Genomic DNA, 18,708 nt, shown 5'->3' with positions numbered 1-18,708 from the left:
TAGTCTAGGTCTCATATGAGAGAACTTCTTAAGACATTTCACTTGATTAGGAAGATCATCTTTAGTAGAAGATTACATAATGGAAGTGTTCTATTGATTTTGGATTTAGACTTATACAATAAAATTTATAATTTCCCTTAATCACTAAATATAGAGTACAGAGCAAGGGGTCGAACCACAGGGAGGCAAAAAATGAGAATTTTTATCCAATTTCAATGAATTAATTCAAAGATGATTTAATTTTGCAATTAATAAATCTTAATTATCCTTAATAATAATCTTTAATTCATCAAATTTAAGTAAAACTTAATTTTTATTTTTAATATTCCGGTCATAAAATTCAAGATATGAATATTTTAATTTTAATCTCAGATTAATTCAGATTATTAATTTCCCAATTATTAAAAAATTTTAAAACAATTTTATGAATTAAAATTGGGAATTAAATAATCAAGAAAGGGATTTTTAAATTGGACTTCAAGATAGAAGAATTTTTTATTCAAATTTTATTTTTAGGTTTTTTATATATTAAATTAAATTCCTAAATAATAAAAATCTAAATCTAGAGAGAGAAACTAAAAAAATTAACCTAGAGAGAGAAAGTGAAGAAATTGGGGAAAAGATGAAATCTGACCCTAAATTAAAATTCTAATGAAGCAGAAGTGTTTTAAATTGATGTAGAATTAAGTATCAAAGATCAGATCTTTAATCGAAATCAAAATGAAGTGCTAATTTGATTCAAAACAAACTTCTAGGGCATGTACATTTCGCCCATGCCTTGGCATTTTAGGAATCGTTCAAGAAGATGATTGAAATACAAATCAGAGACTTACAAATTTGAGTTCAGAAGCAAGATCTGTCGACTTCAAGAATCCTCCTGTGTCCTTCTTGGCCAATTGCTTGGGGAGAGCCTCCAAAAGTAATTTTCTCCCTTTTCCAGACCTCTATTTAAAGATCCAACCATCTGGATTGTAGAGGGAGAAAAGACAAACCTGCCCTCAAAATTTCAGCCCAATCCGACGTCTAGATCTCAAGATATCAAGGTTTTTTAGTGAGGATAAATTTAGGCCATTGGATCATTTTATCTCTCCTCCAAGAAGCTTGGAAATGACGTTTTCTGATTGGTTGCCATATTCTTTCTCATTTTATGCTTCGTTGTCCGCGTCGGCCTCCCGTAATGATTGGAGATTGATTAGCCTTTTTCAATGGCTATAGAGAAGCCACGTCACCCTGTATATAAAAATAAAAAAAAACAAGGCCAGCCACAATTTTTTTACTCGTAGCCGCAATGTTTGACTTTTCTTCTCTCTCTTTTTAAATATATATAACATAAATATAATGTAAAACTCATTAATTAATCATGTTAATTTGAAAGTTATCAGTTATATCGAATGTTCAATCAGTTTCATTCACGTCACAGTTGTGTAAGTGGTCCTTAAACTTGGGACCAAAGACGTCTTCTAGACGGATAGTTGTACTTTGACTATGATCTAGACAGAGAAAATATTGTATCCCAATGTCGCGTATGTGCTCTTGCGAAGTAGGTACAACAAAACACTGGTCTCTATACTTCCCTACCGGTCCCTCATAAACCTTGGGATGATGTGAGCATTGACTTTGTTCTAGGACTTCTGACAACTCTCAAGCGTCATGATTCCATCATGGTTGTCGTAGATCGTTTTTCTAAAATGACCCATTTCATTCCATGTTCTTAAACTTCTGATGCGTCTCATGTTGCTCAACTCTATTTTAACGAAGTTGTCCTGCCTGCATGGACTTCTAAAGAGTATAGTAACGGACAGAGATGTCTGATTCACTATTTACTTTTGGAAGACCCTTTGGCACCTCTTAAGGATTAAACTCAAATTTTCTACAACTTTTCATCCCCAGACTGACAGTCAAACTGAGGTCGTTAATAGAAGCCTTGGCAATCTATTACGATCATTGGTTGGGGACAACATCAAATCTTGGGATACTATCATTCTACGTGCCGAATTCGCATATAATGCATCTGTCAATCGTACCACTGACATGAGTCCTTTTGAAATTGTTCATGGTCATCCACCTCGTTAGCCAACCGACTTAATACCAATGTTGCCACATGCTAGAGTCTCAGACGATGGTCAATCATTTGCAAATCATATTAGAAGTCTGCATGAGGACATTCATCAGCGCATCATGAGTAGCAACACATCATATAGACAGACCGCAGATTTACGCCATCGTTTTCACGAGTTTAATGAAGGTGACATGGTGATGGTGAGGGTAAGGCCAAAGAGATTTTCTCCCAAGCGGGCTACCAACCTTCATGCTCGTAATGCCGGGTCGTTCCCTATCCTCAAGCGAGTTTGGGAAAATGCCTATGCCGTCAGTATACCTTCTACATGGGGGATAAGCACTACTTTCAATATTTTGGATTTGGTCGCATTTGAAGCCCCACCTCTCTCTTCTAATGACCAATCCCTTCCCATGGACCTTCGGGTGAGCGAGTTTGACTTGTCCACCCCTTCTTCATTACCTTCTGATTGGCAAGAGAACATCGAGGCTATACTGGATGAGGTAATCACTTTCACTGAGGGTGGGACGATGCGGAAGTTTCTTGTTCGTTGGCAGGGTAAACCGTCGACGGACGACACGTGGAGTGCGGAAGAGGAATTGGCTTGCCTTCATCCAGACTTGTTACAACCACTTGAGCTTTATATCAACAACTCGATAGAGTAGTGTTCTTCTGACCTCGGGGGAATTGGTTGCGACAACGTCAATGCACCACCTATGGACGCGCTGACACCGTCATTCGAGACGTCCCGCATCATGACTCGTCGCCAACATCAACTGTAGAACCACCCTGATAATGACCAAGTTAATGCACCAGCATCAGTCGCGTCTCCACCTACACACGACATGTCAGGCATCATGACACGTCATCAATGCGAGATCTAGAACTGCCCTTTGATGTGACACGATAACACGTCATTTATTTTATCTTATTTCTCATATTTTCTCTTTCCTCCAAGGCCTATATGCAGGCCAATGTTGCACGATACACTTGGTGAATCTATTTTCAAGAATTGAAATTTTATTCCCTAACTCTCCCCCCTCTCGGGTCGCCGCTGCCGCCGCTCGTCGTTGCCACCGTCGCCCCTCTTCGCGCAGACTGCTGCCCGCGCAGATCGCCACCCGTGTAGCCGATCGGGCCCCCGCCCACGCCCACGCCAGCTGGTCACCCGCACGCCGACCACCACCTGCGCACCCCCCACCGCCCGCGCCTGCTGCGCGCTTGGCCGCTCGCGCCCGCAGCGTACCCAGCCAACTGCGCCCGCCGCGCACAGGCCACATGTGCTCGTCGCGCCCCCAACTGCCCGCGCGCCCCCGCCACGCCCCCGGCCGCCCTCGCAGCCACTTGCCACCGTGCATACCATTTAGGTTTCGGGGCGCTGCCCCAAACCCCGTAAGGGGCCGACTCCCCCCATGACCCCCCGCCAACTGACTATGCAGTTGGATCTGTGACACCATGTTGAAGTGCACGGCAATCGCCAATGCCAATGACGCGTCAAGAATCTCTTGCAACATCGTCACGCACTAATCTAGTGTTGAGATACTTCTACACTCTTTGGTGTCCCGTGTTCTTCATCTAGTGTTCCTCGAGATTTCATCCACCGCCGTTGGGTTTGCTTTGGATTTTGAATTTTCAAGCGACAAGTTGAATAGGTTTTTGAATCTTCAAGCGGACGATCGTTCAAATTTATTGATTTTGGTGCTTGGCGTCACCGCTGTGGTTGAAGATAGTACTCTCGCCCTCGACGAGGAAAGGGGCTGCACCATCACTATTTCATCGGATTTAATTCTTCGGAATCGATCGTGTGATTTGTGGTCTGGTTTTATCCTACCCATTCTTTAGTCGGCCAATATCCTACACCCGTTGTCATCCCGTCTCGTCTCCTCTAGTCATCCTGCATCAATCCATTCCGTCTCCCCTATTCATCCTGCATCACATTAACAGTCTATATGATGATTTTCCATATGAAGTTTTCGAGCAGATCTTCATGGGAGATAGTTCAGGTTTACCCATCAAGTCATATGGCTCCTCCACACTTTCATCTCAATCTTTCACACTTCTTTTGTGTAATGTGTTGCATGTTCCAAAAAATTCCAAAAATCTACTTTCAGTGACAAGCTTGCTTCTGATTAAATTTCACCCTAACTCTTGTTTTTTTAAGGATCAAATGACAGGGGAGCTCCTACTCACAAGAACAGCCCATGACAATCTTCACTATATTGAACTGGCACAAGCGAAGGCTTTTTGGGCAAACATCAATCATCTAACTTGTGGCATCTCCGTTTAGGACACTCTGCCTTTTGTGTTCTTAAACATACAGTTTCCCATGTTGGACTTCCTCTATTCCAAACCTTAAAATCTTTAATTTGTTCAGCATGTTTCTTGGCCAAAACTCAGAAATTTCCTTTGAACTCTAACAAGCGTTCTTCTGTAAAATTACTTCAGATTATTAGCTCTGACTTATGGGGCCCAACATCTATTAAGTCATATCTTGGTTTTTCTTATTATTTCACATTCATTGACGACTTGAGCAGGTACATCTGGATATATCCTCTTAAGTCCAAGAATGATGTCCTACCCACCTTTCTTTGGTTCCAACAGCTTGTTGAATGAAAATTTTCAACTAAAATTAAGATCTTTCAGTCTATTTGGGGGTGAGTTTCAATCTCTTCGCAAACATTTACAAATTTGCAGTATTAAAAATAAAGTTCGAATCCACATACGCCAGGACAAAATGGGACTACTGAAAGAAAAAATGGAGAGATTGTTGAAACGGCTTTGATCATGTTACATCAAGCTCTGAACTTCTCCATAACAAATCTCCTTTGGTTTTTACACTCTAAGTTTCCAGATTATCATTTTCTTAAGGTTTTTGGATGTCTTTGTGATAAGCCAAAAATAGGAGTGAATTATGCGATTTTATAGTCCCTTATCATTGTTAGTTTTAGCTTATATAATAAAATTTATAAAACCTTAAATTAAGATGTATAATGATAATTAAAGGTATTGTCCAAGGGAAGATAGTAAGGTAATTCAATTAACAATTTACTTGAATAATTCGGCCCTAATTAGAGTTAGTTTAATCTTCAATGAAGATCAAATCTCCCTAATTAGATGAAGAGTTTAGACATTGGGTAGAAGAGATGAGAAGAATAGAAGAATTAGGGATATCTAAATTGACTTCTTTGATCCAATAAAAAGGATCAAAGGAGTCAAGTAGAGAAATTCAGAAGAAAATTTATTTTGGTTGTTTTGGGGGAATTGGGTATCTAAATTCACTAACTGCTATCTCATAAACACAGTCTAATATTTCCTAGAAATAAACAAAATTATAATTTTTTTTCTTAATGTGCAAGTGGAATAGTTAGTTCAATTTCATAATCTCTCCTCTTAATCCTCGTAAGGGCTTGTACATGCCGCTCAAGCCAATTGATTTAGAATTTTATACTTATATCAAGAAGACGATGAAGAAATTCACTAACAAACCATCCAACTTACACTAAAAATTCAAATACAATGAAATAAAAAGTACCAAATAGGTTTGTTCCATGCTGGTTCTCCTCTCTGTCTTGAAGCTATGGAAGAACCCCTTCTAGAATGACATCCTCAACTCAAATTTCTGCTTTTATACTTAGGTTAAATGGTAAAATTATCATTTTACCCCCAATAAGTAATTAATTTTTATCTATTGATGGATGCATGAACTGAATGATCCAACTATATAGATTTAAAGAGGAGTCAAGAAGATAAAATCCATAAAAATTTGAGCTCAATCCGGCTTAAGGATCAAAAGTTATTAATAAATGAAAATTGGCCAATCTGAGACATTGGATCAATTTTCATTTATTCAATTTATTTTTTTCAATACACGCAATCGCTTGTCAATCGCAGATTGGTTGGCAAATTTTTAACTTGTTTTGGTAAATCCTTTCTCGGCGTGCCACGTACCCCCTGTCCTGAAATCAAAAGAAAGAGAAAAATAATCGATATATGTGTCAAAACTCACTTACCTGTGTGGTTTTTCTAGCTACAACCAATCACAAAGTGCCAAGCCACCTCCCGTGCGTGCACTTTGTATGCGCCGCATGGGTGATGCACCACCCTCAAAAGAGATATATGTGGATAAATTTAGTCCGTCGGATTCGCTTCTAACGGCCGAGATTTAGCCATGTGGCCCAGAAAATCACATTCTTAGATTTTTGCAATAAAACCCGTGCTTTTATTCATGCGCACAATCCGACACCACCCATAAGTATTTTTATATACACCCCTCCACTTTCTCTCTCCTACATATTTCTCTAAAAACATAGAAAAATCACCCTACAAATATTTTTATAGGATTTTTATGCCTGTAATGAGCGACAAAGAGCTGTTTTAAGGGCATATTTGCAACCAAAATTTCAGAAAATTCCCTCTGAATTTAGAATTTACTTTAAAATCATATTTTTACTATAATTATGTATTATTTTATTTTTAAAAATTCATTTCTTCCTTGAATAAATTCCCCAAAAATCCAATAAAATTCCAGAAAGATCTAGAAAATTCAGTAATTCATCCCTACATTAATTAACATTAAAATTAATTTTTGAACCATAATTCACTTGAAATAATAATTAACATGTAAATGTATGATAACAAACCTATTTTAAACGGATAAAAATGTGCTAATTACTTTAATTAAACATCAAATTTAGGGTGTTACCACTTTGCTTTCATAACCTTCAGCCTTATGGTACTAAAAAATTTTTTCCCATATATGTAGATGTGTCTTCGTCGGATATAACCCCTTGCATAAAGGCTATTGTTGTAGTTCTTTGGCTAATTATCATCTCAAAATTTCTTAGGATGTAATCCTTGATGAAACTAATTTTCCTTTCTCAAGTGTTTTCCCTCATCTTAGTCTTTTGATTGACTACTGGATCATCTCCACTTAGTTATCTTCCTCTAAAATTCTTTTCAATAACATATTCTCATAGTCTCTCACCACCAAAAGATTTGATTTATGCATCTCGCAGCAATTTATCTTCTTCTCTAACCCCATCTTCACGCTCTGAAATGTCACTTGTTTCTCCTCAGTCTCCTCCAGTATTGGTTTCCTGTGAAGATGAGGACTCATCTACATGTCCTTGCGCATGCACCATATATATGAGATCATGAATTTTCCTACTTTAACTCCTAAGTGAACATGTATTCTTTGCTCTGCTGATGCCCTTAGTATCGAGGTATGTAGCATACACAACGTGTCTTCCTTTTCTGAACATGAGAATGTCTCACAGGCTTTATGAATTCTGGATTGGAGAAAAGCCATGGAGAACGAGATTTCTGATCTTCATCACAATGGAACATGGGTACTTACAATTCCTCTGTCGGGAGCCTTCATTGTGGACTCAAAATGGATATTTAAATGCTAGCTTAATGATGATGGCTCTCTTGAATGCTTTAAGGCAAGACGTTTTCCTCAAGGTTTTACTCAAGTACTTAGAATTGACTATCAGGATACCTTCAGTACATTGGTCAAGGTAACCACTATCAGACTTTTCCTATCCATTTCTATTTCAAATCATTTTCACATCCAACAATTAGATATTTCCAATGTTTTTCTTCATGAATATCTTAATGAAGCTATATATATATAGGCAGTATCCTAAACATTTGTTTACTTAAAAAAATCTCTCTGTGGTCTAAAACAAGCCCCTCGTATGTGGTATCAAAAATTATCCATCTTTTTATCTAAACTAGGATTTCAATGTTCTAAAACTGTTGCTTATCTTTTCTTTAGGAACTCAGCACAATCTCACCTATTCATCCTTGTCTATGTTGATGACATTTTCGTTCTTGGTTATCGTGCTTCAGATGTTTTAGGAACAATTCAATCTCTAGGTTGGTTTGCAAAATATTTTCTTGGGATTGAGACACTTCATACTAAACAAGGTGTTGCACTTTCTCAATCAAAATATCTATCTCAGATTTTTCAAGAAGCTAAGATGGATTACTCCCAGCCCACTAATACCCCATTTAGTCTATCCTCAACTTATCCTCCTAAAAATTTAGACAAGCCTGATCCAACTCTTTTTGGGCAAATAGTAGGGAGCCTAAAATATGCATGATTCCCAACCGGCTCATTAAGCCGTTGTTAAGCATTTGCGATGGTAACTTAAAGGTACTCAAGATCATCATATCTATTTTTCTCGCTCTTGAGACATGCATCTTAATGTTTTTAGTAACTCAGATTGGGTAGGTGATTCATCTGATCGATGTTGCACACATGGATATCTTATATTTCTCGGGCCAAACCTTGTAAGTTGGTCATCAAAGAAGCAATCTTCCGTGTCTCTGTCTAGTACAGAGGCAGAATATAAATCAGTGGCTGATGCCACCCCTGAACTTCTCTGGATTGAATCTTTGCTTAACAAGCTATAGCTTCATCCAGGTACTTCTCCTACTCTGTGGCGTGATGGCCTTGATGCAATGTATCTTACTAAGAATCGTGTGTTTCATGCTCTAACCAAACACATTGAGATTGCCTTTCACTTTGTTCATGAACAAGTCATTGATGGTTCTCTTCGTTTCTCTTTTATTTCTACTCATGATCAACTTGCAGACATATTAACCAAGCCTTTACCCAAGCAGAATTTTCAGTGGCTTCCTGATGGGGAGCGGCTGCTAGACCAACCGGAGACATCTTCAGAGCCATCATCAACGTCATCGTCAGCCCCGCCAATTCACATCTAGCCCGACCGGCGCGCCAAGGCACAGATGAAGACACCCAGGTTCAAATACCTCGATTAAAGCACGTCTGTATTTTTGATGTTTTGATTTTCATGATCGTCATGTTCGTTTCCGTGTCATCCTCTGTCGTGTCATTCCTTACCGTATGGTTTGCATATCGTGTCATTTTATATTCTTTGTTTTGTCGTAAAAGGGGGTCCCTTTGTATAAGGACCCCCATGTTGGACCCTTTTAAGGGTGTGATGGGCACCCTACCGCTTTAGCAACCTTGTTTCATTTTGAACTTGGATTAGGTCAAGTGTTGCTCCCGTGAAAAAGGAGGAAGAAGAAGGAGAAGGGGAGAGGAAAGGAGAAGAGAGAATGGGGAAGATCCAAGGGAAAGGCGGCGGCCCCCCACCATCATCGTGCAGCCCCTCCGTGTCGACCGTCCACCAGTCACCCGGTACATCCCCCGCTCGACCACGCGCTAGTGTGTAGCACCCCTACGCGGTGTGTTCATACCGTTCACGCTGGTGCACACACGGTCGACCGGAGGTGATCGTTTGAGGGCTCGTTGAGCCGCTCGTGCACATCCGGGGAAGCCACTACGCCCTGTGAACTGCCGTCCAGCTATAGATGGTCTGTTGACTCAGCTCGTGCTGGTCGGATTCACCTCGCGAAGTCTTGCACTGTCCTGCAGAATGCAATTCTCTAGAGTCATTGACCCATCCCAATACGAATTCACACCGAGGCCGCCGCAGCCCGATGAGTGGTGCACGCAGAGCACGTGCATCCGCTCTTGGGCGCCCACGTGACCAACATCACCGGTTGCTGCCCGCCCTGTCAACGTGGTGACCGTCTGACCACGTGACAGGTCGCTTGACCACCCAGCTCCTCACCAAGTAATCGGGCGTGTTGCTCTGCCGCGACCCTCGTGGGAGCGCCAACCAGCCGTGACGTCGCCCTAGTCAACCGCACCGGTCACTGCTGGGGCCGCCGGCGACCTCCGCACTAGCCTGCTTGTGTTGCGCACCCTGGATAACACTCCGCGTGCATCTCACCTCGCAGCGCACGCTCCTTCCAGCTTGCACGCTCCTGCTACCGATTGTGACGTCCACGCCCAAGCCTACCCAGAGTGGCCCTTGCTGTAGGCGCACCCGCGTGCACGGCTGTGCGGCACTTTGAGCCATAACGCTCGCTGCACTTCCGCGCCAGCACGCCGCTTCTCTGCCAATCGCCGGTGCACCGACTTGCACCCGCCGACGTGACGCATGTTGCTACTTGCTACAAATGTTGTCTCTGCTCACGCCAGTCAATCATAGGACTGCGCCCGCTGAGCTCAGTCTCAGTCTCTTCTTGAACCGACTCGACGCCACACCTTTCTCCTCCTCGCTTACGATCTTCAATGTCGACCCCTACGCTGCCACGCCTCCACGCCGCCAGTCGAGCGACATCTCGCCACCTCCGGCGCACCTCGACCTCTCTACCCGCATCGGCTGCTGCATCGATGAATGTCTTGATGACGAGCGTCTCACCGACCAGGTACATCGTTCCTTCACTTGTCTTTTATATTATCTTCCACAATATACTTTCGACTACACTCCATTCCGTTCGTGTTAGTATAGGGGAGAGGATACATTGAGAAAACTACGAGTTGAGTGTCTCTCAAGGTACGGGTCGAGCCCGTCCGTTCCGTGCGAGCGTCTACGGAAATATTTCGTCCGACATCGTAGTCATCGTCGTCACTCCGACGAGGGTTAGAAGGTCACCTTCACCGTCACCGGTCGCCCACCCTGGAGCCTGGAGTTCGGCGAGTACCCACGAGTCAGGGCCTGCGCTTACATCAGCCTAGGTCACGTTATCATGTAGTTACACAACCCGTAGGGAATTATCTGCAGGACGACATCACTGATGGCGTCCAACAACCTCTAGGTACACGAGCATCGCCTTGGTATCTTATCGTACGACGTCCTTGACGACATTCGACATCAAATTGATATCAGAGTATCGTATCCGACCGAACGACGTCTCCGACGATGTCCTGCATCACTTCCCTCAAAACTCAATGTATCTCCCACTTTGGTTTTGTGGGGCGATGTTAAAGCATCATCGTCCTGGTCAAGCAGCATTAAGTCTTGGGCCACGAACAGACATCCGCTGCCCTTCTACATGTCCTGTCATATGTGGACAGTGTGGCTCTTTTAATGTTCAAGGCATTGGCGGTGGCAGACTGTCTTAAATACATCTATATCCTACTAGTCTATCTTGCACACTATAAAACAATGTATCTACCCTCTCTTTTAATCTTCTTGGGGCTTTCTCCTCCAGTTCATGTTCCTTCTGAATCTTTGTCTCTACTCCCTGTCTACTTTCGTTTCCGAACAACAACCACCGATCATATTTTAAACAATGGATTATGTTATTTTCTCTTATACGATCATTCACATTCTTCTCTTTCTGTATCATTCTTTAGCATTGTGTTCTCTAACATCCCCATCTCTTCCTCTACCTTTCCTTGTCGCTGAAGTCTCGAGAAGAAAACCCAAAACGAAGACCAACGCGCAATGCCTTTAAAACCAAGTTTCCTATATATACGACCATGTATGAGTTCAAAACATGGAGAAAAGAAAGTGTATCTCTCTCTCTCTTCACACTCTTAATCGCAGATAGCTTTCTGAACGAGCTCTCTCTGCTCATGAAGATGAACATTCAAGAAGCCGGTGGCTGTGGCGGCTGACGGCGCCCGCCCAACGTATATGATGTCCTCCGTCGTACCCCTGGATGAAGCTTTCATGGCGGTGGACAGGCGGGGAAGAACGTAGCTGTACGCCCCCATGTTCATCGGCTCCTCCTGGCACCACACAATCTCTGCATCTGAAGAAAAAATAACAAAACCCGTCATGATAACATGTGATTTATGTGTCTTGATCTAAAAAATACATAGATTAAAGAGTGATTTATTGTTCTATAGCAAATTAGAATATACTGTCTTTACTTATTCAAAAAAATCTAATTTTTACTCTGAATGCATGAAAAAGATTCAGTTATATGCATAATTATTCTGACAGTTTATGTACCCATGTGATTTATGTGTCTTAATTTTAAAAAATACAGAAAATAAAGAGTGAATTACTGTTCTATAGCATATTAGAAAATACGGTGTTTACTTAAGCAAATCTAATTTTTACGCTGAATGCATGAATATAAAGATTCAGTTTTATGAATAATTATTCTGTCAGTTTATGTACCCATGTTTCCAGCTTCTCTTTCAAATTGATGTTCCAATATTTTCTTGTCATCCCCCCCCCTCCCTGCTTCCTCTTTCTTCAGAAAAAAAAAGTTATTGTCCCAGTGGAACTTTATACGGAAGAATGAACCTTAATCTGCGATCCAAAAAGTTGACGGTGAAATTGATAAAATAGGCTTGAATAATTTTTATATTTTCCTGATTTTTTCTACAATCAAAAGCTTCCACTTACTTGGATACCGTTTGAGCTCCCTCTGGACGAGGTCGTAGGGGAAGGGGCAGAGCTGTTCCACCCGGCAAATTCCCACGTCAGTGGCACTGCGGGTCTTCCTCTCTTCGTCCAGTTCATAATAAACCTGAAACGTTTCTTTCAATACCATCCCAAGAAGAAGATTATAATTAAATTATGGATAATCACCTTCCCAGAACAGAAGACGAGACGTCTGATGCCCTCCTCGAGATCGGAGTGATCGCTCTGATCCTTGATGAGACGCTTGAAACGGGTGCCCTGTTTATCGAATCCAGGGTGACCCTGTTCATCGTCAAAATCAGAGAGGTTTGATCTGCACTTGGGATGTCTCAGCAGGTTTTTTGGTGCCATCACGATTAAGGGTTTCCGAAAATCCCTGTGAATCTGAAAGAAATGTATTGAAAAAATTGTTCTGCTAAGTTTTTTTTTTGGAACAAGTTTTTTGGGCCATTAAGAAGATAATTTACCTGGCGACGGAGGACATGGAAATAGTTGGCAGGAGTTGTGACGTTGACTACCTGCCAATTGCACTCCTGTATCTGCTTCCTAAGAGTTGGGTCCATCTCTGGTATCACGTACGGGTTATCATCGCTCATCTGTTTGCAGGCATTGTTTCTTTCATCAGGTTAAAATCAAAAGATATACACACTTAACAGTCAAATGGTGAAAATAATTCAGTAAATTCAAGCTTTGTAGCTTATGAGAAAAGGATCGGAAGTCCTTTTTTTTCCTTTAGTCAATTGACCATTTTAGGATGATAATTTGAAGGATAAAATAATACTTGATACATAAAGTGGAAAAGACCTGCAAGTAACGTTCAAATCTTGCGGATGAGTGCTCAGGGCCCTGTCCGTCATATCCATGGGGAAGAAGAACCACAAGCCCAATCTGACGCAGCCATTTTGATTCACCGCTACTCAGAAATTGATCAAATATAACTTGCGCCCCGTTTGCAAAATCACCGAATTGAGCTTCCCAAAGAACGAGAGAATTAGGGTTTTCCATCGAGTAACCCAGCTCAAAACCAAGAACGCCAAATTCCGAGAGAGAGCTGTCAAATAGAAGTAAATTTTAAAAAATAAACTGAGTAAGCTAGAAATAAATCTCTCCGGGGTTTACGATTTATGAACAACACTTACGGGTACATGTAAGATAGCTAAATAAATCGCCAAAATAGGAACAGAATACTTTTGAATTCGAAGAGAAAGCCATCCAATAAACAGAGTTCTCTAGGAAATCTCCTCCAGACATCAACAGTTAAAGGGTACATTTTATAACGAAAAACAATTATAAATGCAACACAAATATAGGAGCAGGGTAGCCCTGAACCTTCAACGATAGGATACAACAAAACCCTAGAGCTACCTTTTATACCTATCTGGAAAGACATTCATGCCAAAAATAGTTAGAGTTAAGAAGAAATAACGCAAAAAATATATGATCACTAACATAACCTGTTGCTGACTGTGAACATTTCTTCGTTTTGGTTGCTCATAACGTGGTCCAGGGGGCAGTAAATTCTTCCCGTTTCTTGATCGTGAACAACAGCGTGCCGATGACTGAAGGTGCCTCTTTCAACGTCTTGCCCACTCAGCCTGACGTGGTTTCCTTCTACAAGAAGCGTGGCAAACGCAAGAGCTTCTCCCAACGCCCAATCAACGCCTTCTCCTGTTTCAATCATCAGAGCACGCTCACCAAACACTCGCTTAACAACTTTATGTGCCTTGAAATCCGGAGGAAACGAAGTGATAGCTTCGCCGACGCATTTCAGGATCTCTGGTTTGACACTGCACGAAAGAACGATTTGTAACGATCAAAGGAAAAAATAAATAAATGATGTTTTGATGGATAACAATACCCAGTGTTCCGAATGCGGGATATCTGCTCTGGTGATTTGAACCCTGCCCAGTAAGCCGAAAGCCAGTCTCTTCTATTCGGAACGTAATCTTTGCTGCTGTTGAACTCTTCGTTTAAGATGGAATTCACTTTGTTTTGCATTCCTTGGATATCTTCCTTCGTAACGTGCCCCAATTCCAAAAGCTTGTTCTGATAGATCTGAAGAGCGCTGGGATGATTACGAATCACCTAAAAAACCCAGAGACTCATTAGCATTCTCCCGAACTCAAACCATTATAATCAGCGAAGAACTCACCCTGTACATTTTTGGTTGCGTGAAAGACGGTTCGTCCATCTCATTATGCCCAAAACGGCGGTAGCAAACAATCTCAATCACTGCATCGGTATGAAAAGTCTGCCGCCACTCAGCGGCAAGCTCGAAAACATGAACCACGGCCTCCATATCATCGCCATTGACATGAAAAATAGGCGCATTCAATGCCTTGGCCACATCCGTGCAGTAATGCGTCGATCTTCCATACTTGGGATCAGTCGTAAACGCAACCTGATTATTCACCACGATGTGAATAGTTCCTCCGATGGAGTAATTCGGAAGCGCGCTGAGATGCAAAGTCTCGTAAACAACACCTTGCCCGGCAAAACTCCCGTCTCCGTGAATCAAAACCGCCAAATTCTTCCTTCTTTCATAATCATTAGAATAATACTGCTTCGCACGGGTCTTCCCGATCACTACCGGGTCCACGGCTTCCAAGTGGCTAGGATTAGCCACAAGAGATAAGTGAATTCTCTTCCCACCTCTCGTCGGACGATCATAAGACGTGCCGAGATGGTACTTAACGTCGCCTGTGCCGCTATAAAGACCGCTCTCTTCCACGGATTTCAATCCACCTCCGCCGAATTCATGGAAAATATGGCGAAGCGGCTTTCGAAAGACGTTTCCCAGAACGTTAAGCCGTCCTCGGTGGGGCATGCCCACGACGATATTCTCCACTCCGAGATCAGCCGCGCGGTCGAACATCTCCTTCATCCCCGGGATCAGCGTCTCTCCGCCGTCGATTCCGAATCGCTTGGCGGAGACCCATTTCGAGCCGAGGAAGCTCTCGAACTGAGTACTCCAGATAAGCCTGTCTAGGATAACCTTCTGACGCTCCCGACTGTACACTCTGGGGTTGACGGTCTCGATATTGTCCCTTAGCCAATTGCACTGCTCTCTATCGGCGATGTGCATGTACTCGTAGCCGACGGTGCCGGAGTAGGAGCGATCGAGGCGGTCGATTATGGATCGGAGGGTCTGCACGGGTCTGTTCTCGGAGAGAAACCCGGACATTCTCCAGACGCCGATGAAGAATTCTCTGTCGAGGTCGGCGTCGGTGAAGCCGTAGAAGGAAGGCAGGAGATCGAGCGGGGTTTGTCTTTCTTCCAGGTTGAGGGGGTCAAGGCGGGCCTTCATGTGGCCGTATACTTGGTAGGCTCTGACGAGGAGGAGAAGTCGCATGCTTTCTTGGATGGTTTGGCCGGAAATTCCGGGCGGGGAGGCGGCCTGGCCGACGAAGTTGCGGAAGAAGTTGTCCCATGACTCGTCGACGCTGCTGGGGTCGGCCTCCCAAGTTCGCTGAAGCTCTTCCAGATATACGCTGCTCGTGCCGTCGAGGAAGCTGTCGGTGAGGCGGGAGAGGGGAACGGGACGGGGCGGGGACGGCGTCGGAAGATGAGCGGTGGTGTGGAAGGGACGGCGGGTTACGGCTACGGCGCTCGGCGGAGGAAGGCGGCTTCTCAGGCCTTGCGTGGCGGCCCTGAACCACGCCATCTGAAGAAATCCCAGTTCTCAGTTCTCAGTTTTCGAGAGAGATTATCGAGTTCGTTGAACTCGGGGGGAGAAGAAGGCAGCCAAACCGCCTTGGCCACCGACCCACGTCATTCAGTGAAAGATGTCGCAGCGTGATTGACAGATAGCAAGTATTCAATAGAGCAGGTGGACGGATGACGGTTTCATCATCCGTCACTTTAATTTCATCATCCGTCTCTATCCGTAGCGATTGACGGACGACTGAACCGTCATAAGTCATCCGTCATTCGTGACAAATGACGGATGACTTTACTTCCGGAGATCTCGGACGGGACGATTTTTTCGTCCCGGACGAAAATTCGTCCGCTGGCCACCGGACGGGACGGTTTTCATCCCGTGAGACGAAAAAAACGTCCGTCCGGGGCCCCCCGACGAGGGACAAATGAATCTGGGCATAGAACCGCCGGATTCAAATCCAACGGTTGAGATGTTGCCACGTGGCATCTGGGGAGGCAAGGGAGGGGAGCAGGGAGAGGGCGGCGGAGGAGGAGGAGGACGCGGCGGAGAAGAGGGGGAGGCCATGGCGGAGGAGGCGGCAGAGGAGGAGGAGGGCGCGGCGGTGGTGGCCGGCGGAGGAGCAGGCGGCGATGGCGGCGTTGAAGGAGATAGCGTGGGGGGAGGGGAGGCGGAGGAAGACGGAGAGGGCGGAGGGGAGATGGCCTCTGCGGGCGTAGGCGGCGATGAGGGATTTGAAGAGGAAGAGGGAGGAGGGGGGAAGGGGAGTTTGAGCGCCGCCGCGTGGAGAGCGGCACAGCCGCGGAGGTCGGGGCTCCACCGGAAGAGCGTTTTTCGTCTGGGATGAAAAAATTCATCCCAGGAGGACTGGACGGTACGAAAAATCGTCCCGAGATAATTGGACGGGACGGATTTTTGTCGGTGGACAAAAATCTGTCCCGTCCTTCATCCCTGAGATTATGTCGGACGTAGATTGGGACGAAGTCCGTCCCGTCCCGTCCTTCGTCCCCGTCCGGGACGATCCGGAAGTATATGGATGACAAAAGCTATGGACGAATGACGAAAACGACGGATGACTATATCGGTGGACGAAAATATTAATGTATAACGCATGTTTTTATTTTTTAATAAAAATAAGGGTTGATAGCACGAAATATCCCAAGCTGATTCAAAAATCTGAGAGCTATCCGAAACTTTTTGTTGGCACGGTATATCCCAAACTCGCTTAGTCGACGAGGACATATCCCAATGATGACGTGGAATCCATTGTGGCTGCTAGGTGGATTTCCGGCCAGATTTTGACCTGGCGGAATCCACCTGGCAGCCCCGATGGATTCCACGTGATAACGGGGATTCCACCTGCCATGTGTTTTCCGATAGAGAGAGAGAGAGAGAGGCATTCTAGAGAGAGAGAGAGAAGGAGAGAGAGAGAGGCATTCTAGAGAGAGAAAGAGAGGCATTCTAGAGAGAGAAAGAGAGGCATTCTAGAGAGAGAAAGAGAGGCATTCTAGAGAGAGAGAGAAAGGGAGAGAGAGAGAGAGAGAGAGAGAGAGAGAGAGAGAGAGAGAGAGAGAGAGAGAGAGAGAGAGAGAGAGAGAGAGAGAGAGAGAGAGGCATTCTAGAGAGAGAAAGAGAGGCATTCTAGAGAGAGAAAGTGAGAGAGAGGCATTCTAGAGAGAGAAGATCCCCCAAGCAGAAAATCTCTCCCTCCCCTCTCCCCTCCCTCTCTCTCTTGAACCCTTGATAAATCTCACTCTCTTTCTCTCTCTCCCCCCTCTCTCACTCTCTTTCTCTCTCTCCAATATCTAAGACGATTGCCAATAACCTTCCCCCCTCTCTCTGTCTATGTCTCTGTTTCTGCGCCTCCTCTCTCTCCCACGCGATTCGATTCGGTCGGGTCTCTCTAGAACGCCTCACTCTCCCTTTCTCTCTCTAAAATGCCTCTCTTTCTCTCTCTAGAATGCCTCTCTTTCTCTCTCTAGAATGCCTCTCGTTATCTCTCTAGAATGCCCCTCTTTCTCTCTCTAGAATGCCTCTCTCTCCCTCTCTCTCTAGAATGTCTCTCTTTCTCTCTCTAGAATGCCTTTCTCTCCCTCTCTCTCTAGAACGCATCTCTTTCTCTCTCTAGAATGCCTCTCTCTCATTCTCTCTCTCTCTAGAATACCTCTCTCTCTCTATCGGAAAACACCTGGCAGGTGGAATCCCCGTTATGACGTGGAATCCATCATGGCTGCCAAGTGGATTCCGCCAGGTCAAAATCTGGCTGGAAATCCACCTGGCAGCCACGATGGATTCTACGTCATCACTAGGATATGTCCTCGTTGACTAAGCGAGTTTGCGATATACCGTGCCAGAAAAAAGTTTCGGATAGCTCTCAAATTTTTGAATCAGTTTGGGATATTTCGTGCTATTAACCCTAAAAATAAAAACAGATATTGGAACGGAACAGAATTACGTTCCGATACATTCCGTCCGTTCAATTTCGTCATTCTTCTAAGTCCACCAGCTCTACTGTTCAAGGAGGGAAGGATGACGTATGACGGATGATGGATGACGGATAGGGTTAACGTTAGGGTTCGACCGTCCTGTACCGTCCAGGTATTTTTGACAGATAGGGTTGAGGGGGGGGCACGGTCCCGTAACGTTCGGGTGTTCAAGGAGGGACGGATGAGGGATGACGATAATGGTAGAATGGACATGAGTGAGTTGTATATTGCTGAATAGGGTTAGGGTTTGATGGTCCCGGTCCCGGTCTCGTTCCAGTCTTGATAATGGTAGAATGGTCCCAT

General features: G+C 44.0%; 1 protein-coding gene across 5 annotated transcripts; it reads right to left on the bottom strand.

Annotated features, from left to right (window-relative positions):
- Positions 1-11,326: 11,326 nt before the first annotated feature.
- On the bottom strand, positions 11,327-16,009 carry LOC144701403 (uncharacterized). 5 transcript variants are annotated; one of them, XM_078573219.1, is made up of 9 exons: positions 14,414-16,009; positions 14,120-14,346; positions 13,716-14,048; positions 13,066-13,312; positions 12,729-12,857; positions 12,430-12,645; positions 12,244-12,345; positions 12,013-12,088; positions 11,327-11,638 (listed from the first exon to the last, which is right to left on the bottom strand). In XM_078573219.1, exons 1-9 carry the CDS (start codon positions 15,923-15,925, stop codon positions 11,421-11,423), a joined length of 3,060 nt encoding a protein of 1,019 aa, XP_078429345.1. In that variant the 5' UTR covers positions 15,926-16,009; the 3' UTR covers positions 11,327-11,420. The 5 variants fall into 5 exon arrangements, with proteins under 5 accessions (XP_078429345.1, XP_078429347.1, XP_078429351.1 ...); XM_078573224.1 differs by having other exon boundaries at positions 11,501-11,638; positions 12,244-12,367; XM_078573221.1 differs by lacking the exon at positions 12,013-12,088 and having other exon boundaries at positions 12,244-12,367.
- Positions 16,010-18,708: the final 2,699 nt, after the last annotated feature.

The sequence above is a fragment of the Wolffia australiana genome, chromosome 1 (assembly GCF_029677425.1).
Source record: "Wolffia australiana isolate 7733 chromosome 1, ASM2967742v1".
Lineage (NCBI taxonomy): Eukaryota > Viridiplantae > Streptophyta > Magnoliopsida > Alismatales > Araceae > Wolffia > Wolffia australiana.
Note: the sequence above shows the minus strand (reverse complement) of the source record. Positions and strands in the feature narration are given on the sequence as shown.

What these genes read in the sequence shown, in the direction of transcription:
- LOC144701403 (XM_078573219.1), bottom strand. Translation starts at nt 15,925, where the DNA reads ATGGCGTGGTTCAGGGCCGCCACGCAAGGCCTGAGAAGCCGCCTTCCT. An exon ending in TCCATGTCCTCCGTCGCCAG is followed by an intron (nt 12,646 to 12,728) that starts GTAAATTATCTT and finishes CATTTCTTTCAG; the next exon opens with ATTCACAGGGATTTTCGGAA. An exon ending in GGAGCTCAAACGGTATCCAA is followed by an intron (nt 12,089 to 12,243) that starts GTAAGTGGAAGC and finishes TTTTTTCTGAAG; the next exon opens with AAAGAGGAAGCAGGGAGGGG.